This window comes from Coregonus lavaretus, assembly GCF_964263955.1.
Source record: "Coregonus lavaretus genome assembly, chromosome: 15".
Classification (NCBI taxonomy): Eukaryota; Metazoa; Chordata; class Actinopteri; order Salmoniformes; family Salmonidae; genus Coregonus; species Coregonus lavaretus.
Window position 1 is genome coordinate 4,735,257 of NC_140002.1, and position 16,386 is coordinate 4,751,642.

General features: G+C 42.4%; 1 protein-coding gene across 1 annotated transcript; it reads left to right on the forward strand.

Annotated features, from left to right (window-relative positions):
• Window positions 1-4,345: 4,345 nt before the first annotated feature.
• spry4 (sprouty homolog 4) lies at window positions 4,346-11,994 on the forward strand. The gene is made up of 2 exons (XM_084178754.1): window positions 4,346-4,569; window positions 7,756-11,994. Exon 2 carries the CDS (start codon window positions 7,788-7,790, stop codon window positions 8,751-8,753), a length of 966 nt encoding a protein of 321 aa, XP_084034880.1. The 5' UTR covers window positions 4,346-4,569; window positions 7,756-7,787; the 3' UTR covers window positions 8,754-11,994.
• Window positions 11,995-16,386: the final 4,392 nt, after the last annotated feature.

Sequence of the window (16,386 nt, forward strand, 5' to 3'; positions counted from 1 at the left end):
CAGCCACAGATGAAGAGGGCAGCCCGTCACATCCGAGAGTGGAGCACCTCGCCCCCCTCACCCTCCTCAATCGACTGCCTTACAGAAAGTGGGCTAGTTGCGGAAGTTGAAGTGTACTCTTCCCAGCCGGAGCTTATTTTAGCCGTTAGCCTGTCAACAGATGCGCTCAGAGGATGGATAGTGCTGATGCTCTGTACGTGAGCCGGGCCTGCGCTGCTGAATCAGGTCTTAAATATAGCCTAGCCCCTCCGCTGGTGGTGGTGACTCTATGATGCTGTTACTGCTGTAAGGCTTAATGAAGGTCAGCACGTCTCATGTCTCGACGACTGGCTGACTGACTGACTCACTGACTGCTGAGGAGTGCACTAAACTGTCACTTCCTCTCCTCTGACTGCCTGCCTCCCACCCACACACACCCAGCCCTACCTCACCTTCCCCCTACCACACTTCCTACCCACACCCTGCCCAAGCTCTAGCCTCACCTCACCTCACTTCCCTTCCTCTGTGAGGCACAGGGTACTATAATCACACATACTTTACCAAGGCTAACGTGGACACTCCAAATGTTTAAATGGATGACAACTGGGATGAGTTACAGGATGGACAAACACTGGAGCTCAGAGACCCTTTGCCTTGATATAGTCATCCAACCGGATTGGAGTGAATGAGGTTTTGGGAGGACTTCTTAGTTGAATGCGCTGACTCGAATGATGCATTTCCGTCTGCGATGGGAACGAGAAAGCACGCGCATGCGCGCACACGGAAATGTATCGCTCGAGTCCAACAAAATGGAATATAATAGAATGTTGAAGATAAAGTTTGGAATTACACAAAAGACTTGCATCACTATACTGAGAGCTTTGCTGCTTCTAAAATGATGAATTTGGGTGTTTTTGGATCCTTTGTTCATGGTTTCCGTCGGCCCCCATTCTGCAGAGCGAGCAAATAGAGATTTGGTTAAAAAATTGTGAACCAATCCTTTAAATGTGAGCACTGAAAGCAGTCGTGCTTCTCTTGACTAATAAAACAAACAGAATCCTCATTGCATTAACTAACAAAACATACAGAATCCTCACTGCATTAACTAATAAAACACACAGAATCCTCATTGCATTAACCAGGCATTAGGACAGCCATACTGCCCTGATTGGGCTGCCCATTTCCCACAGTATGATGACGGGTCATCTAGGACGGGTCATCTAGCATCGAATTGTTGGAACAATTATATGACGTATAGTTCCAGCCATGTAATTATTGCCTGGTCTGGGCTGTTAGGTGGGCCTGCCATTGTTGGACTTCAGTCTATCCAGCGCCACAAGGTGGAGAGGACCACTTTGGGCTGGCCGATACATATAAACCACACACACATATACACACACACACTGCACAGACACAGGTCGACAGGCTTTGCCAGACAACCACAGGCGAGTACAGCCCTCACACACACCAAGCTGTCTCAAGCAGTAAAACAGTCTGTGAAAGCATCCACCATGTCCATGTAGGCCCCGATATATGGCAGCTCAAAGCTCACAGGTTTCTATTCCTCTCTCTGTGGGATGTGCCGGTATGAATCAGGAGTCCCATTCAGTGGAGAATGCCATGTGAGACTTCCCTCTTTTAGGGTGAGAGATGGGACCCCTGTGCCAGGGTCTCTTTTTGTTGTAGATGAGGGGGTACTGGGGTGGGGTCTCAGGAGGCATGGATGTTATGTGCACGGAGCGACACGTGGAATGCATAGAATGTGAGTGGTGTGAAGGGCGCTACACCACGCCCCTAGCAGAAGGTCACGCTTCAGCGCTGGTTGGTCCCCTGGGTGAGGGTTCAGGCAGGGTCCTGTCACCCTTCTGAAGAGAGGTCAGGGGTCGCCTTCCTCCAGGGACTCTGCTTTCCCCTCTGTCACTGCAGGGGGTTGAGGGATGCCGCCTCCAGTCTTCCCACATCGTCCCCAGCCCACCAAAGGCCCACATTCCTCACATACATTGTCCATAATAACAGCTCCTATGTCCATGACCACAGAGGCCCTCAGAAATATCTGGTTGTTAGGCTTCTGCAGGTGGGCAAAGATGTGTTCATTTATAATGGATTTGCTTTCTGTGGGTGGCCAAATATGTGTTCAATTTTAGGTCTTCATAAGGGAGAGACGATAGTTTGTCAGCTGTGTGTTCTAGCTATAAAACGAATAAACATACCTTGCTTATTAGATGGTTATTACAGTCCAATGACTTGGGCTTAGGTCAAAACCCATATTTACACAAGACCATTCTCATAAAAATGTTATTCACTAATTACGATTACATTTTGGGCAATTTCTAGGGTAGAGAGTGCTACTGTTTCTAAAATATGTGTAGAACACAATGTTTTACAAGAGTCATTCAGTGCTCTATGATTAAAGATATTGAAGTAAACATAATACATCTATCTCAGTAATACCATCAGGTGCTATTTTTAGCTTTACTTTCAAAATGGGAAGGGTCATAATATTTATATTCATTGAGTTCAGATTTAGAATAAATTAATATTGGCCAGAGCAATCAGTCTCAAATGAGACACAATTATGATGGCTACACATTCAGAAGCAGAAAGGCAGGCGCACACAACACACACAACACACAACACACTAGAAATACACACACATGCTCCTCCCCTTCCTAATTCTCACCACAGACTTTCTCCACTTCAAAGCACACAAACACACCTTCTAAAAACCCTGTTTCTGAAGATTCAGGAAGTCAATATTTGAGAAGTTGAAACTACCTGGCTCCGTGTTTGAGATCTGCCTTACTCAGGAAACGTATTGTGGAATGCATCATTACTCTCATGTTGTCATTGGGTCCGAACTGGAACACCTTTACATTGTTAATTCATGAAAATAGTTTCTCCTGTACAACAGATGTTAGCCTCACATCCATGGAGGTACCAAAAGGATGTGGGAGGGACCATAAAGAACAGGACAGAAATATTATTTTGTGCATGTACTGCTTTGCAATTCAACAGGCAGTTCGTGCAACCCATGCCTGCAAGCCACAAAGCTGCAGAGAGAGAGAGAGAGAGCTCTGTGGGTGCCACCAGGCAGGAAGAGATTTCCATATGTGTGATCGTGACCACTGCTGCCCAAAGACACAATTGGAGCTGTGAAGGACCATTATTTCCCAAGTGTTAATCCTAGTTCCAATGTGTGGTCATTAGCACTGAATAGAAAAGTATTTATTTAAATGTGTATTCACATTTTACAGAAACTGTAACTATTGCCCAAATGCTGCATGGTCTCAGTTGCATGAAATAAATACAAACCATTGCCTACATATGTGCCCTTGAACAAATCTTTACAAACAATTACAATTTGGCAGTGTTAAAATGAAGGTGAGGTTGTCATGGAAATCTGTGCTAATGTAGTGGGTGACTATTAACCTTTGCCTGCATTAAATGCACAAGCTGAGAGCTGAATGCTATCCGTGGGGGAAGGGCAGACAGTGGGATGTTAAAAGGGAAATTCACACTCATTTTCCTTCTTGTGGTTTCGGTACAAATCAACAACATCCTGTTCTTTTGTGAATCATGCCTGCCCTCACGCTGGTTGCGTTTCACAGTTTGGCGTCATAAACTGGCCTTTTACAGTGCGAGGACTCGACTCAAACTGCAGTACAGGGAGAAAGCTAAGATCCTATTCGTAAATGTAAATACATATAAACACAAGAGGTAAGCAACAGCAAATGCCATCGTTCCGACCTTCTTTGAATCGTGATCCACAATATAGGCCTACAAGTGAGTGATAATATAATACCCTATTAGTTGCCGATATGCCACGATCTAGGTTGAGCACACAGTCATTTAGTCTACATGTTTTCAGTTTGGAGCCAAGCTTTGATTCTACATAGCATTTTACTTACCGTTTAGGCTACGCAGCTCTCTATATGCCAATGGGTGTTTCCCTAAGCTTTACCTTCTTTACACAACAATAGTTTACCACATAAAGACGAGGCCTAGACCTACATCAAATATTTATTTTCTTAATGTTATTATTTCCCATTACACAATTCAAAATGGTCAAGATGGCCCTGACATGAGGTTAAATATTCGGAAATTAGCATTCCTTTTCAGGTCGGAAACATGAATGAGTGAAGCCATGTATAAATAAGCAGCATGGCGTGAGGCACATACCCGCCTCATTCATGTAATCCTCTCTGACATCGCCCTTGTGACAAAAAACTCCCAATTCTTCCATTCATGAAATCTTGGTATCACGCTTGCGCAATGACATTCGGAGTCCTCCCATTCATAAAAATGTAACCCCCGCATTTGAGTTCTGAGACGTTGTGCCCTCCCATTCACTAAAAAATATGTCAAGGCATCTGCGCAGTACGTTCTTCACCCTCCCATTCATAAAAACCAATTTCCCCATGTAGTTGCAACATTGTATCAAAAAGCCTGTGTCCTCACTGCAGTAAGCATCGAATGGATAGTGTTCAATAATTTTTGGCTTTGAGTTTTTTCTTTACTTGGGAGAAATATCTTTGGAATATACATGCAGTCTTCGAGCTCAACAGAGAAATGCGCTGCTAGTCTGGAAAAGTAAGTTATTCTATCGGATTTATAATGACGTTTTCGAAATGGGATACATAAACCACAGCAGGCTATCACATTTTGGTTGAACAATTTCGAAAACTGGTGTGTTTACATCCGTTTTGTAGATTGCTTGGATTGCTCTCTTGCAACAAGCTGTTCCCGTTTTTGCACTTTGTGTCAATATTTAACCATGGATCCTACCGTAGCAAGGTTGTGGGCAAGAGAGGTATAATCATGAGAGCGGTTTGAAATAAGAGAGCCTAAACGCTGACTTTGCTTTACCTCGTTCATTCTTAAAAGCGTTATAAGCCGTTTATACACATCTATGTTGTGGCTTTATCTTGGCCAGGTCGCAGTTGTAAATTATAATAATATAATATGCCATTTAGCAGACGCTTTTATCCAAAGCGACTTACAGTCATGTGTGCATACATTTTTGTGTAAATGAGAACTTGTTCTCAACTGGCTTACCTGGTTAAATAAAGGTTAAATAAAAATAAATAAATAAAATAGCCTAACGTAGGCTATTATTTACGGACTCGTGCCATTACCTCTTGCTGCTGATCATTCGCATTACCGAGGTCCGTTGCTTGGCGCTTCTCTGCAGCGTTCGAGCTGGCACATCATGTGCATTTGTCAGGTGTTTTTGTCATCTGTTCCTTTAAATAACTCCCCGTTTTAAAAGAAACCGTTTGTCCAATAAAAATATGCAGTGTTTTGGTCTAAACTGCCACCCTCCTTTCATAAACCAATAGCCCACACACTATAGCCACTTGCGCGTAAAAAAAAACTATAATTTTAAGACGCCATGGCCTATATGTTCTGGCGATTTGGCTATTGTGAATGACTTGTCGAATGAAATGTTATCATCATGTCTCGATAAATATTTAGTCCGATTTTACCTTTATTTTCTATTTCTAAAGACGCGTAGCCTCCGATTTTAATCACTTAATTCACCCACACTGAGGGGCGGGAGGAGGGAGACACTGTAGCCTGCCTACCTACCGTCTATGGATTCACTAGTCCTACGTTTGATGATCAGGATAATTTGTCCCCCTGCCAGCAATGTGGCAACAGGTTTGTTCTTTTTCTGATGCTGTTTTTTGCAGATCTGAGAGACAGCATTATACTCACAACTATATTCAGGTTCCGTGACCGTGATTATTGCTGTGGCAAATGATCTGACAATCATATCACTATTTCAATAAAAAAAATAGTCTATTGAGACATGAATTGATCAACACTAGGAGATATATTATAAAGTTGATAGAATACCTTACAAATATTATTTTCACTACATAGCCTAAGCTGCTACTCCATCATTCTTGATAAATAGGCTAATGGTCGGTTTTCAAACATTTTACTTTATTATGTCTACTAGCTACAGTTGTAGGCCTGTAGCCAACCACACTACATTATAGTGTCTACTATAAAGTAACTACTAAGTAGTAACTGTTGTGCCCTGTATGACTATTGGGTCATTAAATAGTGCATGTTGGCATTTATTGGGACGAATCTTGTTCTGGAGGCAGCTCTGCAGCGTGGTCACTAGCTGGCACAGCCACAACGTCATAAAATCTGATTTTAAACGTAACCTTAACCACACTGCTAACCTTATGCCTAACCTTAAATTAAGATCAACAAGCTCATTTTTGTTTTCATGAATTCTTTATGATATAGCCAATTTTGACTTTGCAGCTGGCCCATCTAGCGGAAACCGCTCAGCTCTGCCTCCAGGACACGACTCATCCCAATAAACGTCAACCTGCTTAAATAGGTTCCATTATAGTCTACTTACTGATTCAGGGTTTCTTCCTTTTTAAGAGTGATGATGGGGCATGCTAGCTCGTAGTCATGGAGCTATGTCTCTTCTGGCGCATGCAGCGCAACGTCCAAAAACGAGTGTCCGACTCTTGTAAAGATCAGATGGGTAAAGAGGAACATGTTATTTGTCACTACCGAGAATAATTGTTACTTAGACCCACCCAAAGGTTTCTACTAACAGCATCATAGTTATGAATAATTTGTACACTGTAAATTGACCGCAAGAATCCCAAACAGATATAGCGTTTGACAAAAAGAATCCTTTCAAACGTTGATTATATCGGGATACGATCACATATGCCTCTATTTATGCGTGGGAATACTTGGGAACAGATTTCCTAAATTAAAATAACTTTTTGGAAATTCCCTGGTGATTTTACAGTCTTTTATGTCCATCAACAATTTTTTGTATATATTTGTCTCAGAAAACTGATGGCGCCAAATACAATCGCCAGCCGCCTATTGGGGAACCGTGTCCTACAACCTTTAATGAGAAATGAAGACCGACTAAACGCAATAAAATCAACAATGCACATAGATTCATATAAAGTTTTGGTCTAGTCACCAAACATAAAAAAGCAATATCTATTTCCTGAATGGTCCTTTGATGAATGTGTTTATAGCACTTGAAGTCATGGTTTATAGTCTCGATCTGGTCTATAGGGCCCCTCTTCTTCTGAATCTAATTTGGCATAGGCTCTATTCATTTTTGCATGCAAGTCTTGCAATTAATGTTGGCCTTGTGGTATTTTGTCTCATGAGAAAGTGTGGAACATGAATAAGGTAAATTACATATTAATGCACAAAATCATGTGAATTTTATTGCATTTGAATACGAGGTATTATTCGAATGTTTAGATATATATTTGAAATAATGTGCTTGTTAATATTAGTTATAAACCGATACAGGATGTTCTCTGAATGTGACTTTCATCAGTACAATCTGTTGCTATGAGTCATTGTTGAGAATATAGACTCTATGCTGACTCATGTCTTGTACAACCACTGATTAAGAGCCTTGTGTTAGATGGGTTTGTGTACAGATGTAGGATCTTCATTTGATCACTTTTGTGTTGCTGAGAATTTCCCTGCAAAGCAGGAAATACAAACTTGTAGTGTATTTGAGTTTTAAAAAGGCATCTAATGTTTGTCATTTCCACTTTGAAATTTCAGACTAGATTTGCCCTTACGAAAAATGTATCAACCCCTACAAAAATGTCCATTAATTATAATCCACATAATAATTCAAATGTCCTGTTGCTGCAGGATTATTTTCCTGCTGTATCAAACTGGCTCAAATTAAGATCCTATGTCTGTAAGTAGGGTAGCCATTCCAGGAAGCTGACTGTTGTCTCTATGTTTCTGCAGGACTGCTAGATGTTGAGCTCTTTGTTTACTGTATGAGGGACACAACCACACAGATGGAGTCGAGGGTTCCCCACCACATCCCCGGAGTGTCTTCCTCCACTATATCCCAGCCGTTGCTGGACAGTAGGGTTCCCTATGGAAGGCTACAGCACCCACTCACCATCTTCCCCATCGACCAGATGAAGTCCTCTCATGTGGAGAACGATTATATTGACAGTCCCGCTGTGGTCTCCCAGCAACCCCCCAGCCAGAAGGCTGTCAACAGGGGGGCCCACGAGGCACTGCTAGGGGCCCCCCACCACCCCCAACTGGCACGCAGCAACCCTCACGATGCCACCACACACCCCTGGATCACCTTCAGCGGGCGGCCCAGCTCCATCAGCAGCAGCAGCAGCACCTCGTCAGACCAGAGGCTGCTGGACCACGCAGCCCCAACGCCTGTGGTGGACCGCAGCTCCACCGTAGTCACCACCAGGACCCCCTGCTGCGAGCCCAAAGCGCTCACCTCAAAGCCCCTGGACCTAAAGGCTGCTGCCCAGGGGGCCGTGGTGGTTGACAAGAAGCACATGCTGCTGTGTGAGATTTGTGGGAAGTGCCGGTGCACCGAGTGCACCCTGCCCCGGACCCTGCCCTCGTGCTGGGTGTGCAACCAGGAGTGCCTGTGCTCAGTGCAGAGCCTGGTGGACTCAGCCACCTGCATGTGCCTGGTCAAGGGCATTTTCTACCACTGCACAGAGGACGAGGATGATGAGGGCTCTTGCGCCGACCGCCCGTGCTCCTGCCACCAGTCTAACTGCTGTGCGCGCTGGTCCTTCATGGCAGCCATGTCCCTGGTGCTGCCCTGTTTGGTGTGCTACCTACCTGCCATGGGCTGTGTCAAACTGTCGCAGAAGTGCTACGACAAAACCAGCCGCCCGGGCTGCCGCTGCAAGAACTCCCAGCAGGCCTGTAAGAGCATGGAGGCCAAGGCTGGAGGCCAGGAGAAACAGGCCTCATGATAGTCACTGGCTGTTGCCTTATCAATACCCTCTGGATAGGACAATCCCCCCCCCCCACCCCCATCCGCTGGATCACTTCCCAAAAAGCATGGTACTTACAAAAGGGTTCACACTTGTCCTTCTCGGTTCTAGTGATGTTATGCCACACAAGTCAAAATAGGTCTGTCTGCTCGATTGGTTGGCCTAGACAACTGCTTGCCTCAGAACCCGTCTTTATAAGTGTAACAGACTGGTGGATTTTGTTTTCTAAAATGGCTGAAGGCACAAGTCATACTCCCTCTATACTGCTCTGAATTTACAGCCTCATCATAGCTAGCTACTCTATTAATCATAGCTAGCTACTCTATTCATCATAGCTAGCTACTCTATGACAAATTGGACCTCAGTTGTTGTTCCCCTAACATAGAGCTATATGTTTTACTTCGGTTCGTATAGGAAACTTCAAGTGAAACAGCCACCCACTCTCCCCCATATATGAACAGTTTCAGTCCCATACAAGCCTTCCTGTTGCTAGCTTGATGTTGAGCTTGTTATGTCAAGGTGGAAAAGTGAGAGGTAAAGTCATGTGGCTTTGCCCATCTGATATGTAAGGTCATAACACAAGTGAGTGAAAAACAGTGTTTAGGATTGCCTGACTTGATCACTTTCCATTTCCTTGAGGGGAAAGGTAATATGTATTTTAACCTAGCTTTTACCAATCACTTCAGAAAAATTGCACGTCATGCCCTGCATGATGTAACGTAGTGGTTAACCCCAGGGCTAGATGTGGATGTGTTGTAGAAAAACCTCCTCAGGGATTGTTCCTCATCAGTAGAATTTGGTCTAGCACGTAAAAACTGCCTGAAGCCTAGTTGTGGTCCTCTGTAGCTCAATTGGTAGAGCATGGCGCGTGTAACGCCAGGGTAGTGGGTTCGATCCCCGGGACCACCCATACATAAAAATGTATGCACACATGACTGTAAGTCGCTTTGGATAAAAGCGTCTCCTAAATGGCATATTAATATTAATTAGTTGACTTCACTTTGCACATGAGGCAAAGAACAGTTTAAAAAGGGCAAAAGGGCAATTGTGAATTATTTAGGAAGAGTACATTAAGAGTGGAAATGGAGGGAAAATACACTCTTAGAAAAAAAGGTGCTCTCTAGAACCTAAAAGGGTTCTTCGGCTGTCCCCATAGGAGAACCCCTTGAAGAACCCTTTTTGGTTCCAGGTAGAACCATTTTGGGTTCCATGTAGGACCCTTTCCACAGAGGGTTCTACATGGAACCAAAGGGTTTTACGTGGAACCAAAAAGGGTTCTCCCTGGAACCAAAAAGAGTTATCTGATGGGGATAGGTGAAAAAACTGAGTGTTTTCTGGAGTGTAGCGTTTTCAGGAAGAGGGAGAAGGTAAAGTGAAGCTGTAGCGTATCTAGTCAGCCTTAGTCAAATCAAACCTGCCACTTGAACAACCTTTTTAGATTAAGCAAACCCCTTATGATGTACTAAAGCACAGTATTAAGTATAAAGACAATGTATTTTACATTACTCTGTGAACTTCTTTGAGTCCACATTGTATCAAATAAAATTTTATTGGTCGCATACACATATTTAGCAGATGTTATTGCGGGTTTAGCGAAATGCTTGTGTTCCTAGCTCCAACAGTGCAGTAATATCTAACAATACACAACAATACACACAAATCTAAAAGTAAACGAATGGAATTAAGAAATGTAGTTTGTCGTCTGTTAGAAATATTATTTATCTTTATTTTCTCAATCTATTTTTGTGGCTTATATGGAGTTCCAATGACTTTGCCAAAGGAGTTTAGTATAGCTTGTTTAGCTGTCTTAGGGAACATATTTGTTATGCATCGCCAAATTGTCAGAAGGCAATTGCTCTTAAAGGTACGGTGTCCTTTTAAAAAGTTTGCTTCAGTTTGGCATAAAGGGATACCGTCGTTCCATAATCTACACATTTCTGTTACGTTGGTTCCAAGGTCCCCCACTAACATTAGGGCCTGTCACTTTTACATTTTTGTACTTGTCTTGTTGCACAAAGCAGAAAACATACAGGAAAAAAACACTGTTCTTAGTCTTGAATGTATAAGGCAATATTATTTTCACGTTTGTTTGCGATTCAATCCAATGGAAGGTGCCAAAATGGGGAATGATGTTCTGACTGGCATAGCCAGGGAATATTTGTTAATGTGGTGACAAGATGTTATAGAACTAGACCTATGCAGGTGACATGTTGTTGTAAATAGTTTTAAATGTCCTTGGAAAACTGCATGGTACATTATAACTACAATTCAGTACAAAATATATATAGATATATAGATATATATTTTGAGGGTAAAGATTTGAGGTTGAGGGGAAGAGGGAGGGTGAAAAGACAGGTCTTTCTATCATAAGCACTTGATTTAGAAAAGTGTGCCCCGCAATAAAAATACCTCTGTTTATGTTATTCATGCCTCGTTAGCAGGAAAGAGGCTAAGCTAATTCCCAGTTCCTCAGTGCCCCTGCAACTGTGGAATCATTGAATCCACTAAAGGAATACAATTTCAGCCTATCCAGATCAACCCATTTCCCTGTGTTTGTAATTACTCAGTGCCGCAACTTTTTTTTCCTCCCCAAGTTGTCCGACAAATACCCTGGCCTTGATTGACAAATACAGCTGCTGTCCATAAACTTGTCAAAACCACCATGAGGGAAAGAGAACTCTCAAGCTACGTTCCATTCCATCTTGTTTAATAGTGGATCTCTTTTGCTTCTTTGCCTTTTTTTTCTCAGTCTCTCTCTCACTGTGGCTTGGGTAAAATCCTTAGCTCCAAACTACGTTAGCGTTATGTGTTTGCTGGCCTGATAAGGTATTGAATAATCACCAACCATGACAACTCAATAATGAAGCCTTTTATTCTGTTAGAATGCTGTGACTTAAACTCCATTTTGTGGTACACTTGTGGCCACTAGAATTATCTTCAACTCAATCAAAATACCCTTCCAAACTGCTGGCTCCTGCTATTCAATGTCTTTGCCTTTGCAATGTCAATGTTGAGGAAAAAAGAGCTCTGTACTTTTGTTTTGTTTAAATATAACAAAAAGAAAAAATCTCACATATAAAAGTTTCCTTTTATAGATATATTTATTTTGAAGTTCTATTTTATATAGTATTTATTTAGATGCCAACCTTTGTTTGTGAAGAAAGCTCATGTCGAAATGGAATGTACATTGACATTGGAAATATATATTGTTAAATATAAACATGTTGTGGTGTCCTTTTTTTTTACTGACGTACATCTACTTGAATCATACACGAACCGAACTCTTAGACAGACAGGAACCATATCAGTACATTCTCTGTCTTTCTGCTATGTCTTTTCAGCTTGGAGGAACATGGTTAAGTGTTAAAGCTACAAAGGAGAGTTCTGTTTCCATAGTTACAAGACTTAGTTTGTGATTTTGTCGATCTGGGGCGGGAGAGCTATGGTTGAAAGTTTAAAAAAAGAAGAAAAAAGCAGGCCAGAAATAGCCTGTTTCCCATTCAGAGGACCAAATTAAAACTGTTAATCATGTTAAATCAGAACATTTAGTGGTTTTCACTGTTTCATTTGAATGCTTTCTGAATTCCCTTCCTCTTAGTTTAAATTGTATTATTCTCCTATAAAACAGTGGTAAGCCGCACTCCAATTCAGGCCAGATAAAGCAGCTTGACCCTACATTTACTGACAGAAAATATTACAGTAAGTTATAATTCAGATATTTCCTTCCTCCACTTAGACAGAAACATGCCCTGGTCAAATGTAATGGATAACATCCTTGACCAATCAAAGTCAAAGATTAGTCTTGGCTGTGAGTTACTGTAAGTAAGAAAGACCATGCTGAGAAAATCCCTTCCTCTGTTTGGAGAAAAAAAGCAACATGTAAGTTGTGTGTGAACACTGACTTCCTGCATGATTAAGGGGTGGTCTTTTATAGATGTGAAACATTCCTTTTCTACCAACAAGAACACCACCGTACCTACGTGCTGACCCCCCCCCCCCCGGGCCCACCTGTGCCGTTAACCCTCCAGGCGAGGCAGGGCCCTGTTTCCTGAGTGTTACCTGTGAGCACCTGGGGGAGATGAGTGAGGAGCTGAGTTGACTTCCCCTCCTGGCTGAGCTGGGGCTTCCGCTGCAGCCTGTGGCGCTGGGGCCTGTCTGTTAGAGCAGGTGAGATCTGAGACAAACCTGCCTGTCTGTCATCTCCCCACCCTGCACTGCGCTCCCTCCCACACCACCACCACCACCACCACGTGTTTCTTCCACACCACCGCTAACATCCTTCCCCCTCCGCCCCTCCGCCCCACCAGGCTCAACACTACACATCAGCTCAGGAATTTTAAATGGCAGCAAGTAAAGTGAAGAAATCCCCCTCTCACAGATACAGGAAGGGGAAACGGTAATGCTGTCGCTGGTAGGTGCCGTATTATCTTAGCTAACCACACTGTGTCTTGGCTGAGTTCTTAGGAAGTGTCAGTCAGTGCACAATGTTGAGACTAAGGTCGTCACACCCCTTCACACAGCACATTCTCACTCTGCAGGTTGGAACGGCTGTGCTTTGTTGCCCGAGAGCTCCCATGTACAGCACTTCCTAGATCCCAACGCTGTGAAAATATCTGTAAAAGTGGGGTTACATGACAAAATGAAGAAGAATAAATAAACAGTTACGGCTCTGACTACACTTGCGTACAGTACCCGTTGCTATAGATTTTATTCAGGTTTATCCTTACTCTGGTAGTATCATTCTCATACTATATACTATTATAAACCGGGTAGTTTGGCTCCTGGATACTGATTGGCTGAAAGCCGTGGTATATAAAAAATGTTTTACTGTTCTAATTACGTTGGTAACCAGTTTATAATAGCAACAAGGCACCTTGGGGGTTTGTGGTATATGGCCAAATTTACTAGTTTTGTTTTTACTTAGCCGTGGTATATTGGCCATATACCACACCCCCTCGGGCCTTATTGCTTAAGTATTATTATCTAGCTAATACATTATCATCAACAATGGTATGATGGTCCTTGTAATTATCTGTAACAGAAGTGTGTCACCAGCTCTCCAGCTATAGAGGACTTTGATCTGTGCAGGCCAAATGTAAGGCCACACCAGTCTGGAAGACACAGAGAGAGAAAGCCACAGCAGACACACAGTTGGACTATCAAAACAGATGCCTATCACCCTGTCCAACTTCGGCGACATAACATCCGTTGATTCTTCTATTTTTTTTCCTGTTTTCTTTGCTTGGTGTTTCTCATGTTCAGCAGCCATTTTGTCCAGCCAGTCAGTCCGCTCTGTGACTGGAACAGACCTGTCTGCACATTTCCCAAGTAAACTCATCCATGTTGATTTGGTTGAAGTAAACGTCCCCTTGCAGTTTGGATGACATTGCAAAAGTCCTTTCCACATCTGGTGCAGATCATCCCCCTCTCTCTCCCTCTCTCCCTCTTCCCCTCTCTACTAGTAGTGAATACAAATGACATGGACTGGAGAGAGAGAGTCAAACAAAAGTGCCTCAATGATTTGTGAGGTCAGGGAATTGGAAGAGAGATCATTCTGGGTTTTCCTACAGGACATGTGCAGGTCTGCAGGAATGCACGCTCAGATGGGCGGAAATGGCAAGTGCACGCTGTTTTGAAATGTAACCCTGACATTTAGACCTGGAGATTGCGAAAGCCATCCTGCACTGGTATTCAGGGCCCAGAGAACTAAGTGTGACAGGAAGACTTCAACGCAAGATAAACACACTCTTCAACGCTTTAAATTGGAGAGAGAAAAGGGAGATGGGGGGAGAGTGGGGGAGATAGAGAGAAAGGGAGGTGGGTTGAGAGTTGGCCAAAAGTTTCAGAGTGCACCAGCCAGACTTCTTCATTCTCCGAAATCCATGGCATCTGACCAAGCAGCAACTTTAAACAAAGAGCTACTGTCTTGCCTGGGTCGTTCTTGAATTACGGTGGGATTTGGGAATGCCATTTTGGGAGAAAAAATATATATATATTTAAAATGTAAATATGCTGTATTTGGGTACATCTTTCCATTCTAAATTGACTAATATGGTAGCTTAATGACTTATTGTTTTACCATTATGATAACATTGTGCCACCAGTAGTAGTAGTGAAATGAAATGGAGGCCACAAATGCTCAAATCTAAGTTTGTCAAACCATTAGTGATATAATTAATCATTTTGCTCACAATGTTATTTACCTTCATTTAAATTGACTAACACTAAGTGACACCTTGGATTTAGACACACCAAATTATCAATGGTATCCTCACATTTATGGCATACTAAAAAGGTGTGATTAGCTAATAATGTTCTTTAATATAGACCCCTCCCCCGATAACAGGTTGCCCCCTTGCTCATGGACCTTGTATATCTTTGTAATGAGTGATTTTCAAGGCGGCAACACCAATTACATAAAACTAAGAGAATGCACATTAGACCTATACTAGGAAAAACAAAAGTGTTTTAATAGCCTTCTTTGTTTTTATTGATCTATACAATATATTCAATAATTTTGTTCACTGTCTAGCATTCAAAATAATAGATAGATATATCTAAATCCACAAAACATGTCACTAGAACTCTGAGACAACTACATCACTACTGGGACAAGCCAATTTGCTTACCCATAGCACTTTAAATGATGCATAACCATACATTTTTGCAGTATGAAGGACTATTTTTTTAAAACCATGTATGATGTGTAACTATTTGTTTGTCATTTTAAAGTGTTTTTCATGGTTGCAAAGGCAAGGGACGCAAATGCCACTACCTGCATCATTTCCCCTTTCTGATGCTCCTCAGGCCTGCACTTATTAACACCAATTATTGCTGACCACTTCGACTCTGCTAACACCTAGCCCAAATGGATTTGCACTGGTAAAAGCACAGACAGCTGTAAAACGCATAGCACTGGTGTCTTGAAAGAGCATTTAATCTTTTAAATACACCTCAGTAAATGTGGTTGGGAGTCAAAAACCTTGTATCTGATTTTTCAAGCCAATTTAAGTCAACGCTGAGACTGCACCACTCAGGAACACTCAACACCTCTTGGAAAGCCATTCTGGTTTGTCTTTGGCATTAAAATGTGTGTAATTGTCCTGCTGAGAAATAAAACTCTATCCCTGGGTTAAGTTTTCAGAGGACTGAGGCCGGTTTTCCTCTAACTTTTTACCTGGGCTTTGCTCCATTAATATTTATTTTGTGACAAGCATACCCATAACATGATGTGCCACCACAATACTTGAAAATAAAGAATCACTCTGGGTTGTGTTTTATTGGATTCGAACCAAGCCTGTAGTTTTTGATTTCTTTGCTGTGTTATCTTGCAGTATTACTTAACAGCCTTGTTGCAGATATAACGGATGATTTGGAGTGGATTTTTTAATACAGGCTTAATTCTTTTCACTTTGTCATACAGGCCAGTAATGTGGAGTGAATGCAATGTTGTTGGTCCTCTGTGTTGTCAAGTATTGTGGTGGCAGCATGTTATGAGCATGATTGTCACTGGCAGGGACTGTCAGGATAAAAAATTAAAATGAAAGGAGCAAAGCCCAGATAAAAAGTTTGAGGAAACCCTGACACAGTCTTCTGAATAACTAACTCTGGG